The sequence below is a fragment of the Salmo trutta genome, chromosome 10 (assembly GCF_901001165.1).
Source record: "Salmo trutta chromosome 10, fSalTru1.1, whole genome shotgun sequence".
In the NCBI taxonomy this organism is placed as follows: Eukaryota; Metazoa; Chordata; class Actinopteri; order Salmoniformes; family Salmonidae; genus Salmo; species Salmo trutta.
In genome coordinates this window covers 21,008,688-21,024,143 of record NC_042966.1, presented here as the reverse complement: position 1 = coordinate 21,024,143, position 15,456 = coordinate 21,008,688, and the positions used below count along the sequence as shown (strand labels likewise).

At 43.5% G+C, this 15,456-nt stretch overlaps 1 protein-coding gene across 2 annotated transcripts in view; it reads right to left on the bottom strand.

Moving 5' to 3' along the window:
- Window positions 1–5,999, bottom strand: part of LOC115201328 (heat-stable enterotoxin receptor) — a 29,770-nt gene extending 23,771 nt beyond the window's left edge. For both annotated transcript variants that reach the window (XM_029764861.1, XM_029764862.1), the window contains exons 1-5: window positions 5,307–5,999; window positions 4,865–4,977; window positions 4,610–4,677; window positions 4,080–4,295; window positions 3,692–3,813 (exon numbers count right to left, since the gene is read on the bottom strand). In XM_029764861.1, the coding sequence (XP_029620721.1) occupies window positions 3,692–3,813; window positions 4,080–4,295; window positions 4,610–4,677; window positions 4,865–4,977; window positions 5,307–5,520 (733 nt within the window). In that variant the 5' untranslated portion in view covers window positions 5,521–5,999. The remainder of the gene's footprint in view (window positions 1–3,691; window positions 3,814–4,079; window positions 4,296–4,609; window positions 4,678–4,864; window positions 4,978–5,306) is intronic.
- Between the last annotated feature and the right edge of the window lie 9,457 nt (window positions 6,000–15,456).

The following is a 15,456-nucleotide window of genomic DNA, read 5'->3' as shown; positions in this document are numbered from 1 at the left end:
AGCCATGCAATCTCCATAGACATACATTGGCAGTAGAACGGCCTTACTGAAGAGCTCAGTGACTTTCAACGTGGCACCGTCATAAGATGCCACCTTTCCAACAAGTCAGTTTGTCACATTTCTGCCCTGCTAAAACTTGCTCGGTCATCTGTAACTGCTGTTATTGTGAAGTGGAAACGTCTAGGAGCAACAACGCCTCAGCCACGAAGTGGTAGGCCACAAAAGCTCACAGAATGTGACCGGCGAGTGCTGAAGTGCATAGCACACAAAAATCGTCTGTCCTCGGTTGCAACACTCACTACCGAGTGAGTGTTGCAACCGTGACCGAGCAGCCACACGCAAGCCTAAGATCACATGCGCAATGCCAACCGTTCTCTGGAGTGATGAATCACACTTCACCATCTGGCACTCCGACAAACGAATCTGGGATTGGCAGATGCCAGGAGAACGCTACATGCAAAAATCCATAGTGCCAACTGTAATGTTTGGTGGAGGAGGAATAATGGTTGGGGCTGTTTTTCATGGTTTGTGCTAGGCCCCTTGGTTCCAGTGAAGGGAAATCTTAACATTACAGCATACAATGACATTCCATACAATTCTGTGCTTCCAACTTTGTGGTAACAGTTTGGGGAAGGCCCTTTGCTGTTTCAGCATGACAATGCCCCCATGCACAAAGCGAGGTCCATACAGAAATGGTTTGTTGAGATCTGTGTGGATGAACTTGACTGGCTTGCACAGAGCCCTGACCTCAACCTCATCGACCCCTTTGGGATGAATTGGAACGACTGCGAGCCAAGCCTAATCGCTCAACATCAGTGCCCAACCTCACTAATGCTCTTGTGGCTGAATGGTAGCAAGTGCCCACATTAATGTTCCAACATCTGTGGAAAGCCTTCCCAGAAGAGTGGAGGCTGTTATAGCAGCCAAGGGGGGACCAATTCCGTATTAATGACCATGATTTTGGAATGAGATGTTTGACGAGCAGGTGTCCACATACAGTTGAAGTCGGAAGTTTACATACACCTTAGCCAAATACATTTAAACTCAGTTTCACAATTCCTGACATTTAATCCTAATACAAATTCCATCTTAGGTCAGTTAGGATCACCACTTTATTTTAAGAATGTGAAATGTCAGAACAATAGTAGAGTGAATGATTTATTTCAGCTTTTATTTCCTTCATCACATTCCCAGTGGGTCAGAAGTTTACATACACTCAATTAGTATTTGGTAGCATTGTCTTTAAATTGTTTAACTTGGGTCAAACATTTTGGGTAGCCTTCCACAAGCTTCCCACAATAAGTTGGGTGAATTTTGGCCCATTCCTCCTGACAGAGCCGGTGTAACTAAGTCAGGTTTGTAGGCCTCCTTGCTCGCACATGCTTTTTCAGTTCTGCCCACAAATGTTCTATAGGATTTAGGTCAGGGCTTTGTGATGGCCACTCCAATACCTTGACTTTGTTGTCCTTAAGCCATTTGGCCACAACTCTGGAAATATGCTTGGGATCATTGTCCATTTGGAAGACCCATTTACGATCAAGCTTTAACTTCTTGACTGATGTCTTGAGATGTTGCTTCAATATATCCACATAATTTTCCTGCCTCATGATGCCATCTATTTTGTGAAGTGCACCAGTCCATCCTGCAGCAAAGCACCTCCACAATATGATGCTGCCACCCCCGTGCTTCACGGTTGGGATGGTGTTCTTCGGCTTGCAAGCCTCCCCCTTTTTCCTCCAAACATAACGATGGTCATTATGGCCAAACAGTTCTATTTTTGTTTCATCAGACCAGAGGACATTTCTCCAAAAAGTACGATCTTTGTCCCCATGTGCAGTTGCAAACCGTAGTCTGGCTTTTTTTATGGCAGTTTTGGAGCAGTGGCTTCTTCCTTGCTGAGCGGCCTTTTAGGTTATGTCGATATAGGACTCGTTTTACTGTGGATATAGATAATTTTGTACCTGTTTCCTCCAGCATCTTCACAAGGTCCTTTGCTGTTGTTCTGGGATTGATTCGCACTTCTCGCACCAAAGTACGTTCATCTCTAGGAGACAGAACGTGTCTCCTTCCTGAGCGGTATGACAGCTGCATGGTCCCATGGTGTTTATACTTGCGTACTGTTGTTTGCACAGATGAACGTGGTACCTTCAGGCATTTTGAAATTGCTCCCAAAGATGAACCAGACTTGTGGAGGTCTACAATTTTTTTTCTGGGGTCTTGGCTGATTTCTTTTGATTTTTCCATGACGTCAAGCAAAGATGCACTGAGTTTGAAGGTAGGTCTTGAAATACATCCACAGATACACCTCCAATTGACTCAAATTATGTCAGTTAGCCTATCAGAAGCTTCTAAAGCCATGACATAATTTTCTGGAATTTTCCAAGGTGTTTAAAGGCACAGTCAACTTGGTGTATGTAAACTTCTGACCCACTGGAATTGTGATACAGTGAAATATAAGTGAAATAATCTGTCTGTAAACAATTGTTGGAAGAATTACTTGTGTCACGCACAAAGTAGATATCCTAACTGACTTGCCAAAATTATAGTTTGTTAACAAGAAATTTGTGCAGTGGTTGAAAAACGAGTTTTAATGACTCCAACCTAAGTGTATGTAAACTTCAGACTTCAAAAGTACATGGGCTACATATACTAAGACAGAGGGGAGCTGTTCGCTCAGATACTTTCTCTGGGGAAATGTATTCAGCCTTGTGCGAATTGAAGGAATATTATGAAACACGGATAGACACGAGTGATAAATTATTTTCTACATTGTTTTTTTTTAAATTGTAAAACAAATTCTCCATGAATGCACACCACTTTGAAGGCTGAATGTCAATACACTTATGGTGTTTGTCATAGATATTCCATTCAAATGGCGGGTGCACAGTGCATTTCGCTCCCGACTTGCGCAGCGGTCTAAGGCACTGCATCTCAGTGCAAGAGGTGTCACTACAGTCCCTGGTTCGAATCTAGGCTGTATCACATCTGGACGTGATTGGGAGTCCCATAGGGCGGCGCACAGTCCAGCATCGCCGGCGTAGGTAGGTTAAATTAAATAAATAAAAAAATTGTTCAGACGTTGGACTTATTTTGAAGTAGACGAACGTATGCAGGTAACCTACTGTATTTAACCTACTGTTGAAAGTGATTTACTTGACAATCAGATGAAAACATAATGACTGGTTGTGTTCATGACATATTAAAATGAAATACATATTTACAGTTAAATTCCGTCTTTACTATAAAGCCCATAAAAAAATAAAATTCGCTCCTATGCACACATAGGACGTCCAATTAGAAAAGTAGAGAGCCCCCGAATGTCACAGTGTAATTTGCACTTGTGATGGCACTTTCAAGTGAATTTACTGCTGTATGCTAATACCCTTTTATGAAACCTGACCTTGAATGCAAACACTGTAACAAGACTTTTGGAATTGATTCATGATTTATTTGAACTGTAAAATGTACCAACGCTAAGCTGAAGCATTTAATGCGTTGAACCATCATAATTATATACAAAAAAATCCACCTTGCAAATGTTATGGCCACCATAAACTGGGTCTGTGCCCCACCTTGTCCACCCCATTCAAAATGTTCTGGACACTCCATTGCTGGCCTTCCCCCTGGTGGGCTATCTATTTGCCAATCCTCCAGATTTGTGAAAGGAGTGAGATGATGTGGGTTTACTTACAATTGCTTGTCCTCTTTTTGGAGTTTAATGCCATTCTAAGGTCTTCCGCTTTGGTTATAACTTGGGTATTTTTGACATGTAAGGAAAAGTGAGCTGAGCCTGTACCAAGTGCATTGATGTACCTGAGGAGGGATGGGGAAATACAATGATATCAGTATCAACATCACATCTAAGTTAATATAATATACACAAATAAATCATCTCAGTCATCAAATTGTCTGTTAGCCTACGGAATCACTTGTCAATTAATATCCACCTTCACCCTTTTCCAGCATATTACACCTATAGAACTGACAAGTCCGGACACAAGTGACTCAAAAGCAACTCAAAGGAAACTCACAAACAGCTCACAAATGTCTCACAAGCGACCCACAAGTAAATCACTCACCAGAAGCAGTCCTCAGTGTTCTCCTGCTTCTTATAGAGGAAGGCTGTGGACCACTTGGGTTTGATATTGTTGTTGAAGTCCCAGAATTTTGTGAAGAATGTGGAGATCTTGCGTGCAGGGGGCAATATGCGGGTCAGGTTGTCTTTGTAGTCACAGGACAGAGCAAAGCTGCCTGCTGAGATGATGGGCATGAGGAGCTTCAGACCAACCTCTTGACTGGGACATTGATAGGGGAGGGAGAGAGTGATTGAGGGAGGGCGAGAGGGAGAGAAAGAGAAAGAAAGAGGGATGGAGACAGAGAGAGAGACAGCGAGAGAAAGAGAGGGAGACGGGCAGAGAGATGGAGGGTATGTGAGACAGAAAGACAGACAGACACACACAGGGGAGAGTGGGAGAATGACACAACAGTATGTAATGAATTACTGTGTTATTAAAATGTAACTACAAGAGTAAACAAGTTGAATAAAGGTGAGGGCAATATATATAGAGGAAGTAAAAGAGAAAGGGTGTCACGGCAACACAACACTTACTCAACCATCTGAAAGGTTGCATGGGTACAGGTGGGCCCCAGCAAAACCCAGCCCTCCTGGCCTGTTTTCTGAAACAAAGGAGAAGCAGCTTAGATATGTGAATATTTGTTTGTGTGTGTGTGTGTGTGTGTGTGTGTGTGTGTGTGTGTGTGTGTGTGTGTGTGTGTGTGTGTGTGTGTGTGTGTGTGTGTGTGTGTGTGTGTGTGTGTGTGTGTGTGTGTGTGTGTGTGTGTGTGTGAGTTGGTTAACACTCACAGTTAGGTTCTTCAAGGTCTCCACCACCTCACAGGTGCTGCTTTGGCAGCCTTTCTTGCTGTACAAACTAGTCTTGAGCCCAAGGAAGTTTGCAGTCAGGTTTTGCTTCACTCCTTGGAAAAGAAAACGGCAATACACCATAATGATGGCAACAAAGATTAAGGACCCACAGATAGTAATTCAGCAGAACATCAAATCTGAGCTGATAAGATAACTTAAAACACAAGAAAGTAAGCTAGAAATATTTAGGTTAGGCTAAGGTCCTTACATCTATAACACAATGTAGGCCTAGGATATCCTTATAAACCAATGTTGTTTTTTATAGCCTGCTATATGTGATAATTGTACACTACCAATTAAGGGGGCTCAGCCACGGTGGGACTTGAACACCCTGTGCAAACTCTCTATTCATTTACAGTTTTTAAATTATGATTACATTTACCATTTGGACAGCTTTTACAAGGGAGTTCAGCGTCGAGCTGGATCGCACTCTCCACAGCGCTACGGACAAATGTCATACTCCAGGGAGAGATGTCGTCATCCAGCAGAACTACGTTCATCATGATCCCATCCAGACAGTGAGGGTATATCGTCTCGCATCGGCCTGCGATCAACACCATCCAGCAGACACACACCCACCAACCTCTATAAGCCATTCTGAGGACTTAATGTATAAGCTAATGAATGTTCCTATTTTTCATAAGGCGAGTCTTTGGATTTCCCAGTCTAGATGACCTGTACTGGTACTAATTATGTTGTGGAGATGTTCAATGACAAGACATTGAGCTGTGGGTTGATAAATCCATTTGCCAGAAATGTTCTAATAATTCCAAAAAGTAAAAAGTTACTTGTCATCCCTTTTATTCTGTATTCCAAATATCGCAATATTCTCACGCAATATATATTCCATTCAGCACATGTACTTTTTCCAGTTGGAAAAGAAAACAAAATTGGTGTGTGAAAAACAGTCTATAAAAATGTAGTTACTTCTCTGAATGTCTCAAACGTTTTTCATTCATTTAACGACTCTTTCATTAATCGACTGCTTTGTTTCAAAACAAGGATATATGGATTTACACACCTGCTTTGTTCCGCTCAGATTCGTCAACTCACCTGTGCTTTCTTAACTCACCTGTTAATGAACAACTGGAATCGACACATAGTCTGAGGGATGGGTTGGTCTGTCAACAACTTCCTCACCATTCATTGTTCAAGGTCCGTATAAACCAATACTCAGACACACTGCACACTTCACATCACACAACCACCACATGGACAATACACACAGGCTAGTACACGTCCATTGGCCTGTAGGCCTATAGGGTAAAATGACTGGAGTCAACAGCATCAAATGGGTAATGTGGCATCCACCTGACTTCACTTCGAATAATGTATGGGCCTCCCTTCCATCTTATATAGCGCAAGTGAACAGCAAACCTGGTTTAAAAAAAACAAATAAAGCAACACCTCATGGCACAACGCCTCTCCTCCATGTGAACTACTTGTTGTGTGTATGTACTGACATGTACTGTACTTTTTATATATTTTTTATTTTAACCTATATTTAAATAAAGTCAGTGTATGTGTAACGGATAGATGCACACATACACACTACATGTTCATGTTTTTAAATGTATGTAAATTGTAAAGTGTTTTGCCTATAATGTATTATTTTGTTATGTGTCGGGCCCCAGTAAGACTAGCTGTTGCCATTGGCGTCGGCTAATGGGGATCCTAATAAATCAAATCAAATCAAATGGTAAGACAGGAAATGGGAAATGGTGGTTTCTAATTGGAAAGTCTGGAAATTCTAAAATCTGTTTCAAATGGCAGCCGAGATAAGATCTCAAAGGACCTGATATATATATATATAGAGAGAGAGAGAAAGAGAGCGATTTATATGTATTCATATATATATATATATATATATATATATAGAGAGAGAGAGAGAGAGAGAGAGAGAGATAGAGAGAGAAAAGAGGAGGAACAAGACCCATGGCAAGACCAAAGGTTTATAGGGCCATAAACTGCATCATAGATATCTTCTCCTCCTGGTAATAAAAGTGGCCGGATTGTGTGTTTCATCTACTCACCTTCTCAAGCCCGTCGCACTGTTATTGCCCTCCCTTAATGGGGTAATCTTCCCTGCAGCTTTAATGACTGCCCAGCTAACAACTCAAGGGGAGAAAGATATTTTTTGTAATGTTACACGTAATGTTCCCCTAATGTTTGAGTGTGCAGCTTTCTGTTAGTTAGGGGAACATTCTATCTATGTTAGAAAAAACCTTCTGAGAACCTTTTTAGGATATTTTGGCGTTAGAGTTAGAACATTCCCCTTAATGTCAAACAGAACGTACCCAGAACGTGGTTACCATGTTCTCAGAATATATAATATTAATGTTCTAGACACGTTTTATGGGAACGTTGCAAGAACATTCATGTGTCCAGTTTTCTGAGGGATAGGAGAATATTCCATCAACGTCCCACCAAACATACACAGAACATGGTTGCCATGTCCTCAGAACATAAGATATTTATGTTCTAGACAAGTTTCATGGGAACGTTGCAAGAAAATGTCCTGTGTATCAGTTGTCAGGACGTCGCCTAAAGGAACCAAAGAAACATTCTCCCCCCCCCCCAAGAAATTGTTTCATTATACATCATGCCTTGTTACTGATGCTAAGCCAATCAACGCCCTGATTGGTGAACCAATGATAGCTCTTTGTCTGTTGGCAAGGGATACTCACACAGGGCTTTTAACATACAATATCCAGTACAACACACCTATCTGAACTAATTTAAATGAGGTTTTCATTGAAATATGGGAATCTGTAGGATTTCCATTTGAGAACAAATTATGATCACATTTCCACTACTTTATCAGTATTTATTAATTCTATAAAGCTGAGCATCTCAAAAATAACACTATCGTCTTTTTGAAATCTACACCACATATGCAATGTAGAAAAAAACGTGTCATTAACAAACTCATTTTAATTAGATAAGATAGGTGTGTTGTAACTGTTGCCAAATAATGACATTAACATACAGTACCAGTCAAAGTTTGGACACACTTACTCATTCAAAGGTTTTTCTTTATTTTTGCTATTATTTACATTGTAGAATAATAGTGAAGACATCAAAACTATGAAATAACACATATGGAATCGTGTAGTAACCAAGAAAGTGTTAAACAAATCAAAATATATTTTATACTGATGACAGCTTTGCACACTCTTGGCATTCTCTGAACCAGCATGAGGAAATCACCTGGAATGCATTTCAATAAACAGGTGTGCCTTGTTAAAAGTTAGCCAATTAGTTGTGTTGTGACAAGATAGGGGTGGTATACAGAAGATAGCCCTATTTGGTAAAAGACCAAGTTCAAAGTATGGCAAAAACAGCTCAAATAAGCAAAGAGAAACGACAGTCCATCATTACTTTAAGACATGAAGCTCAGTCAATGCGGAAAATTTGAAGAACTTTTAAAATTTCTTCAAGTGCAGTCGCAAAAACCATCAAGCGCTATGACGAAACTGGCTCTCATGTGGACCGCCACAGGAAAGGAAGACCCAGAGTTACCTCTGTTGCAGAGGATAAGTTCATTAGAGTTAACAGCCTCAGATTGCAGCCCAAATAAACGCTTCACAGAGTTCAAGTAACAGACACATCTCAACATCAACTGCTCAGAGACTGCATGAATCAGGCCTTCATGGTGGAATTGCTGAAAAGAAACCACTACTAAAGGACACCAATAAGAAGAAGGGACTTGCTTGGGCCAAGAAACACGAGCAATGGACATTAGACCGGTGGAAATATGTCCTTTGGTCTGATGAGTCCAAATTTGAGATATTTGGTTCCAACTGCCATGTCTTTGTGAGACACAGAGTAGGTGAACGGATTATATCCACATGTGTGGTTCCCACCATGAAGCATGGAGGAGGAGGTGTGGGGGTGCTTTGCTGGTGACACTGTCTGTGATTTATTTAGAATTCAAGGCACACTTAACCAGCATGGCTACCACAGCATTCTGCAGCGATACGCAATCCCATCTGGTTTGCACTTACTGGGACTATCATTTGTTTTTCAACAGGACAATGACCCAAAACACACGTCTAGGCTGTGTAAGGGCTATTTAACCAAGAAGGAGAGGGATTGAGTGCTGCATCAGATGACTTGGCCTCCACAATCACCCAAACTCAACCCATTTCAGATGGTTTGGAATGAGTTGGACCACAGAGTGAATGAAAAGCAGCCAACAAGTGCTCAGCATATGTGGGAACTCCTTGAGCCTTGAGACTGTTGGAAAATAATTCCTCATGAAGCTGGTTGAGAGAGTTTCAAGAGTGTGCAAAGCTGTCATCAAGGCAAAGGGTGGCTACTTTGAAGAATCTAAAAGATTTGTTTAACACTTTTTTGGTTACTACATGATTCCATATGTGTTATTTTATAGTTTTGATGTCTTCACTATTATTCTACAATGTAGAAAATAGTAAAAATAAAGAAAAACCCTTGAATGAGTAGGTGTGTCCAAACTTTTGACTGGTACTATTGGTCCTGGATGGCAGGAAGCTTGATGTACTGGGCCGTACGCACTACCTTCTGTAGCGCCTTATGGTGGGATGCCGAGCAGTTGCCATACCAGGCGGTGTTGCAACTGGTTAGGATGCTCTCGATGGTGCAGCTATATAACTTTTTGAGGATCTGGGGACCCATGTCAAATCTTTTCGGTCTCCTGAGGGGGAAAAGGTGTTGTCGTGCCCTCTTCACGAGGAACATGATAGTTTGTTGGTGATGTGGACACCAAGGAACTTGAAACTCTCGACCTGCTCCACTGCAGCCCCGGTGGTGTTAATGGGGGCCTGTTCAGCCCTCCTTTTCCTGTAGTCCACGATCAGCTCATTTGTCTTGCTCACATTGAGGGAAAGGTTGTTGTCCTGGCACCACACTGCCAGGCCTCTGACCTCCTCCCTATAGGCTGTCTCATCGTTGTCGGTGATCAGGCCTACCACTGTTGTGTCGTCAGCCAATTTATTTGTATTTGTATATTTTTTTTAATGACGGGGTGGATCAGCTTTAATATTACGGCTAGGTTGTAGCTTCTATTCTGGTTAGAGACAGTTTGCGCTGTTCTGTGAAGGGAGTAGAACACAGCCCAAAATATGCCCAAAATAGCCAAGGTAACTTCATACAAATAATGGCCAATATTCAGTGTATCAAAGTCGAACCGCTGATCCCGGATCAGTTTTTATGATCATAAATATGATTGTATGGACAGGTGGGGACCTGATCCGAGATCAGCACTCAGACGCTTTGTGAATATGGAACATATTGCCTTTTTCTATTTACTTTGATAGTGTTTGATTCTGTACGTATCAATATTTGATGATATTTATATTCGATTTTAGATTGAGACTAGTGAAGATTCCTTCAGTCAGAAGTTACATGTTGAGAAGATGCAGGTGGAGTGCCAAAAAAAGAGACTGAACAGAAGTTCCCTACAAGACAAAATTAAAAGGACTACAACAGAGAGAACGTGGTTCTAGGGTTTAGGGAACAAGGCACCAAGGACATCTTAAAACAGTATCCAGCACTCTGTTTGTCAGCCATTGTAAGTAGACAAAAAGTCTGATAGAAAGAAATGGTAACAAGCACAACTAATGTAACGTAGCCAAGTACTGTCATCTGAACCCAAGATATATTGATGATGCATTATTTTAAAAATTTACTCTGAAATGAGATGCGGACAGATGGATGTGGACGGAAACATTCTGTCCGGATATGGCATAATGGCCGACTAAATCATTGCAGAAACGGAGAGGAGGGGTATGGTCGTGGAGTTGCTGCAGCCATTTTGCTCCTCCCCTACTTCTTCAAAGAAGATCCAAGTGGGCTATAGGTCACAGACAGGGTATGAATTTCCCAGCAGACAAATAAATAAATGCAAAGTTAGTAAAACTGTTTGAAATACAGTGTCAAGAAAAAGTATGTGAACCCTTTGGAATTACCTGGATTTCTGCATAAATTGCTCATCAAATTTGATCAGATCTTCATCTAAGTCACAACAATAGACAAACATAGTGTGCTTAAACTAATAACACACAAATTATTGTATTTTTCTTGTCTATATTGAATACATCATTTAAACATTCACAGTGTAGGTTGGAAAAAGTATGTGAACCCCTAGGCTAACGACTTTTCCAAAAGCTAATTGGAGTCAGGAGTCAGCTAACCTGGAGTCCAATCAATGAGACGAGATTGAAGATGTTGGTTAGAGCTGCCTTGCCCTATAAAAAACACTCACAAAATTTGAGTTTGCTATTCACAAGAAGCATTGCCTGATGTGAACCATGCCTGGAACAAAAAAGATCTCAAAAGACCTAAGATTAAGAATTGTTGTCTTGCATAAAGCTGGAAAGGGTTTAAAAAGTATCTCTAAACGTCTTCATGTTCATCAGTCCACTGTAAGACAAATTGTCTATAAATGGAGAAAGTTTAGCACTGTTGCAACTCTCCCTAGGAGTGACAGTCCTGCAAAGATGACTGTAAGAGCACAGCGCAGAATGCTCAATGAGGTTAAGAAGAATCCTAGAGTGTCAGCTAAAGACTTACATAAATCTCTGGAACATGCTAACATCTCTGTTGACGAGTCTACGACACGTAAAACACTAAACAAGAATGGTGTTCATGGGAGGACACCACGGAAGAAGCCACTCCTGTCCAAAAAAAATATTGCTGCACGTCTAAAGTTTGCAAAAGTGCAACAGGATGTTCCACAGCGCTACTGGCAAAATATTATGTGGACAGATGAAACTACAGTTGAATTGTTTGGAAGGAACACACAACACTATTTGTGGAGAAAAAAGGCACAGCACACCAACATCAAAACCTCATCCCAACTGTAAAGTATGGTGGAGGGAGCATCATGGTTTGGGGCTGCTTTGTTGCCTCAGGGCCTGGACAGCTTGCTATCATCGACGGAAAAACGTGTTCCCAAGTTTATCAAGACATTTTACAGGAGAATGTTAGACTATCTGTCCTCCAATTGAAGCTCAACAGAAGTTGGGTGCTGCAACAGGACAACGCCCCAAAACACAGAAGTAAATCAACAACAGAATGGCTTCAACAGAAGAAAATGTGCCTTCTGGAGTGGCCCAGTCATAGTCCTGACCTCAACCCGATTGAGATGCTTTGGCATGACCTCAAGAGAGCATTTCACACCAGATATCCCAAGAATATTGCTGAACTGAAACAGTTTTGTAAAGAGGAATGGTCCAAAATTCCTTCTGACCGCTGTGCAGGTCTGATCCACAAAACATTTGGTCGAGGTTATTGCTGCCAAAGGCGGGTCAACCAGTTATTAAATCCAAGGGTTCACATACTTTTTCAACACTGCACTGTTAATGTTTACACGGTGTGTTCAATAAAGACATGAAAACGTATAAATGTTTGTGTGTCATTTGTTTAAGCAGACTGTGTTTGTCTATTGTTGTGACCTAGATGAAGTTCAGATCAAATTTTATGACCAATTTATGCAGAAATCCAGGTATTTCAAAAGGGTTCACATACTTTTCTTGCCACTGTATGTGTCACGTCTACTCCCTCTCCTCCCCTACTAACCACCGGTCCTGGAATCCATCATTACGGACCTTGCACCAATCATTACGTGCACCTGCACTTCATCATGAGGCACACCTGGACTCCATTACCTCACTTATTACCTCCCCTATATCTGGCACTCCCTTAGGTTCTTTCCCCAGTCAGTATTGTTTCTGTGTCTATGTTAAGATGCCACTACTCTGTTGTCTCATTCCATGTGTGTTGGTTTATTAAACGTACCACCTGCTTCTCGACTCTCAGTGTCTTTACAGAATACTAACTCAAACAATGGAAGCAGCAGGAAAACAGAATATCTCCCAGACGGTCGACCAGCAGGGATAACTTCTACGTCAACACCATGACCAGCTGGCACAACTGGGGACGGCTATGGAAGAGGTTCTTCGCAGTGTGCAACATCTCAAACATAGACGGGAGGCGTTGCTGTCAACTAGCGGAGGATAGCCTACAACCAGTCGATCCAGCGAACCAACTTAACAGCCCATTCAGCAACCCGCTCAGGTCAGCGATGCCCTCCCGGATAAATATGACGTCACCCCATCTAAATGTCGTGGCTTCCTACTTCAGTGCTCCCTCTACTTAGCGCACCAGATGGGAGCCCCCACCACCGAGAGGTCCAAGGTTACCACGGTTATTTCTCTGCTGACTGGGCGTGCGTTGAAATGGGCCACGGCCGTCTGGGAGAGAGGAGAGGAGGAGCTAGATTCATATGAGGGGTTCATGGCTCTGTTCAAATGTATCTTCAATCATCCACCGGAGGGCAGAGAGGGGAGTGCGCGGCTACTCCAATTACAGCAGGGGGACCAGACAGCTTCTGAGTACACGCTCACCTTCCGGACAGTAGCAGCATACAGCGGATGGAATGAGACGGTTCTTCGTACTCTATTCAGAAGAGGTCTGTATGAGGAGGTCCAGATGGAACTGGCCTGTCGAGACGACAACCTCTCCTTGGACGCACTCATTGCGATGGCCATCCGTCTGGATAACCTACTTCGAGAGCGTCGCTGCTCGCGTCGATTCTCTCCCTCCCTCCCTCTCGGTGAACACCCTGGATCAGAGCCTGAACATTTACATTTTATATTTAAGTAATTTAGCAGACGCTCCTATCCAGAGCGACTTACAAATTGGTGCATTCACCTTATGATATCCAGTGGAACAACCACTTTACAATAGTGCATCTAAATCTTTTAGGGGGGGGGGGGTTAGAAGGATTACTTTATCCTATCCTAGGTATTCCTTAAAGAGGTGGGGTTTCAGGTGTCTCTGGAAGGTGGTGATTGACTCCGCTGTCCTGGCGTCGTGAGGGAGCTTGTTCCACCATTGGGGTGCCAGAGCAGCGAACAGTTTTGACTGGGTTGATTGGGAACTGTGCTTCCGAAGAGGTAGGGAGGCGAGCAGGCCAGAGGTGGATGAACGCAGTGCCCTTCTTTGGGTGTAGGGACTGATCAGAGCCTGAAGGTACGGAGGTGCCGTTCCCCTCACAGCTCCGTAGGCAAGCACCATGGTCTTGTAGCAGATGCAAGCTTCAACTGGAAGCCAGTGGAGTGTGCGGAGGAGCAGGGTGACGTGAGAGAACTTGGGAAGGTTGAACACCAGACGGGCTGCGGCATTCTGGATGAGTTGTAGGGGTTTAATGGCACAGGCAGGGAGCCCCGCCAACAGCGAGTTGCAGTAATCCAGACGGGAGATGACAAGTGCCTGGATTAGGACCTGCGCCGCTTCCTGTGTGAGGCAGGGTCGTACTCTGCGAATGTTGTGGAGCATGAACCTACAGGATCGGGTCACCGCCTTGATGTTAGCGGAGAACGACAGGGTGTTGTCCAGGGTCACGCCAAGGCTCTTAGCACTCTGGGAGGAGGACACAATGGAGTTGTCAACCGTGATGGCGAGATCATGGAACGGGCAGTCCTTCCCCGGGAGGAAGAGCAGCTCCATCTCATGGTCGAGGAAGAGATTCACAGACTGGTCAACCGAATGGCAGAGGACCTGCATCCCCATCCCATGTGGTCCATGTCGGTTGAGAGTCATGTGGTTGCCCTTCAGCCTAACATCCCGGAGGTATACCAGGACCTTCGGGTGGTATTTTCCAAGACCTGCGCCACCTGTCTTCCTCCTCATCACCCGTGGGACTGTGCCATTGACCTGCTTGCAGGTTCTGCGCCCCGCGCAGACGCAGCTACCCTCTGTCGGTGGCTGAGACCCAGGCCATGGAAGAGTACACCCAAGAGGCGCTCCAACAAGGTTTCATCCGCACGTCCACTTCCCCTGCGTCAGCTGGTTTCTTCTTCGTAGCCAAGAAGGATGGAGGGTTACGTCCATGTATTGATTACAGAGGACTCAATGAAATCACCACTAAGTACCATTGCCCTCTAACGTTGGGGCCTGCAGCCATCGAACAGCTCCACGGGGCCCAGTTCTTTACCAAACTGGACCTGCGGAGTGCATACAATCTCATCCGCATCCGGGAGGTGGATGAATGGAAGATGGCTTTTAGCACAATGTATGGTCACTACGAGTACTTGGTGATGCCATTTGGCTTAACCAATGCTCCGTCAGTGTTCCAGGCATTCATCAACAAGGTGTTCAGGGACATGCTTGGACTCCAGGTGGTTGTGTATATTGATTACATCCTCATCTACTCGGCTACCCTGGAGGATCACATCGCTCACGTTCAATCAGTCCTGGAATGCCTCCTGGCTAACCACCTGTTTGTCAATACTGAGAAGTGACCGTTTCATCAGAAGCCTGTCTCCTTCCTAGGCTACCAAATCAGCCTGCAGGGAGTGAGGATGGACAACAAGAAGATAGATGCGGTCAGGTCATGGCCAGTCCCCACCACCATAAAGGGGTTACAATGGTTTTTGGGGTTTTCCGACTTCTACTGCCATTTCATCAGGAACTTCAGCTCCGTCGCCGCTCCTCTCACCTCTCTCCTCAAGAGTGGCCCCCGTAGGCTGATGTGGAGCCCAGCAACT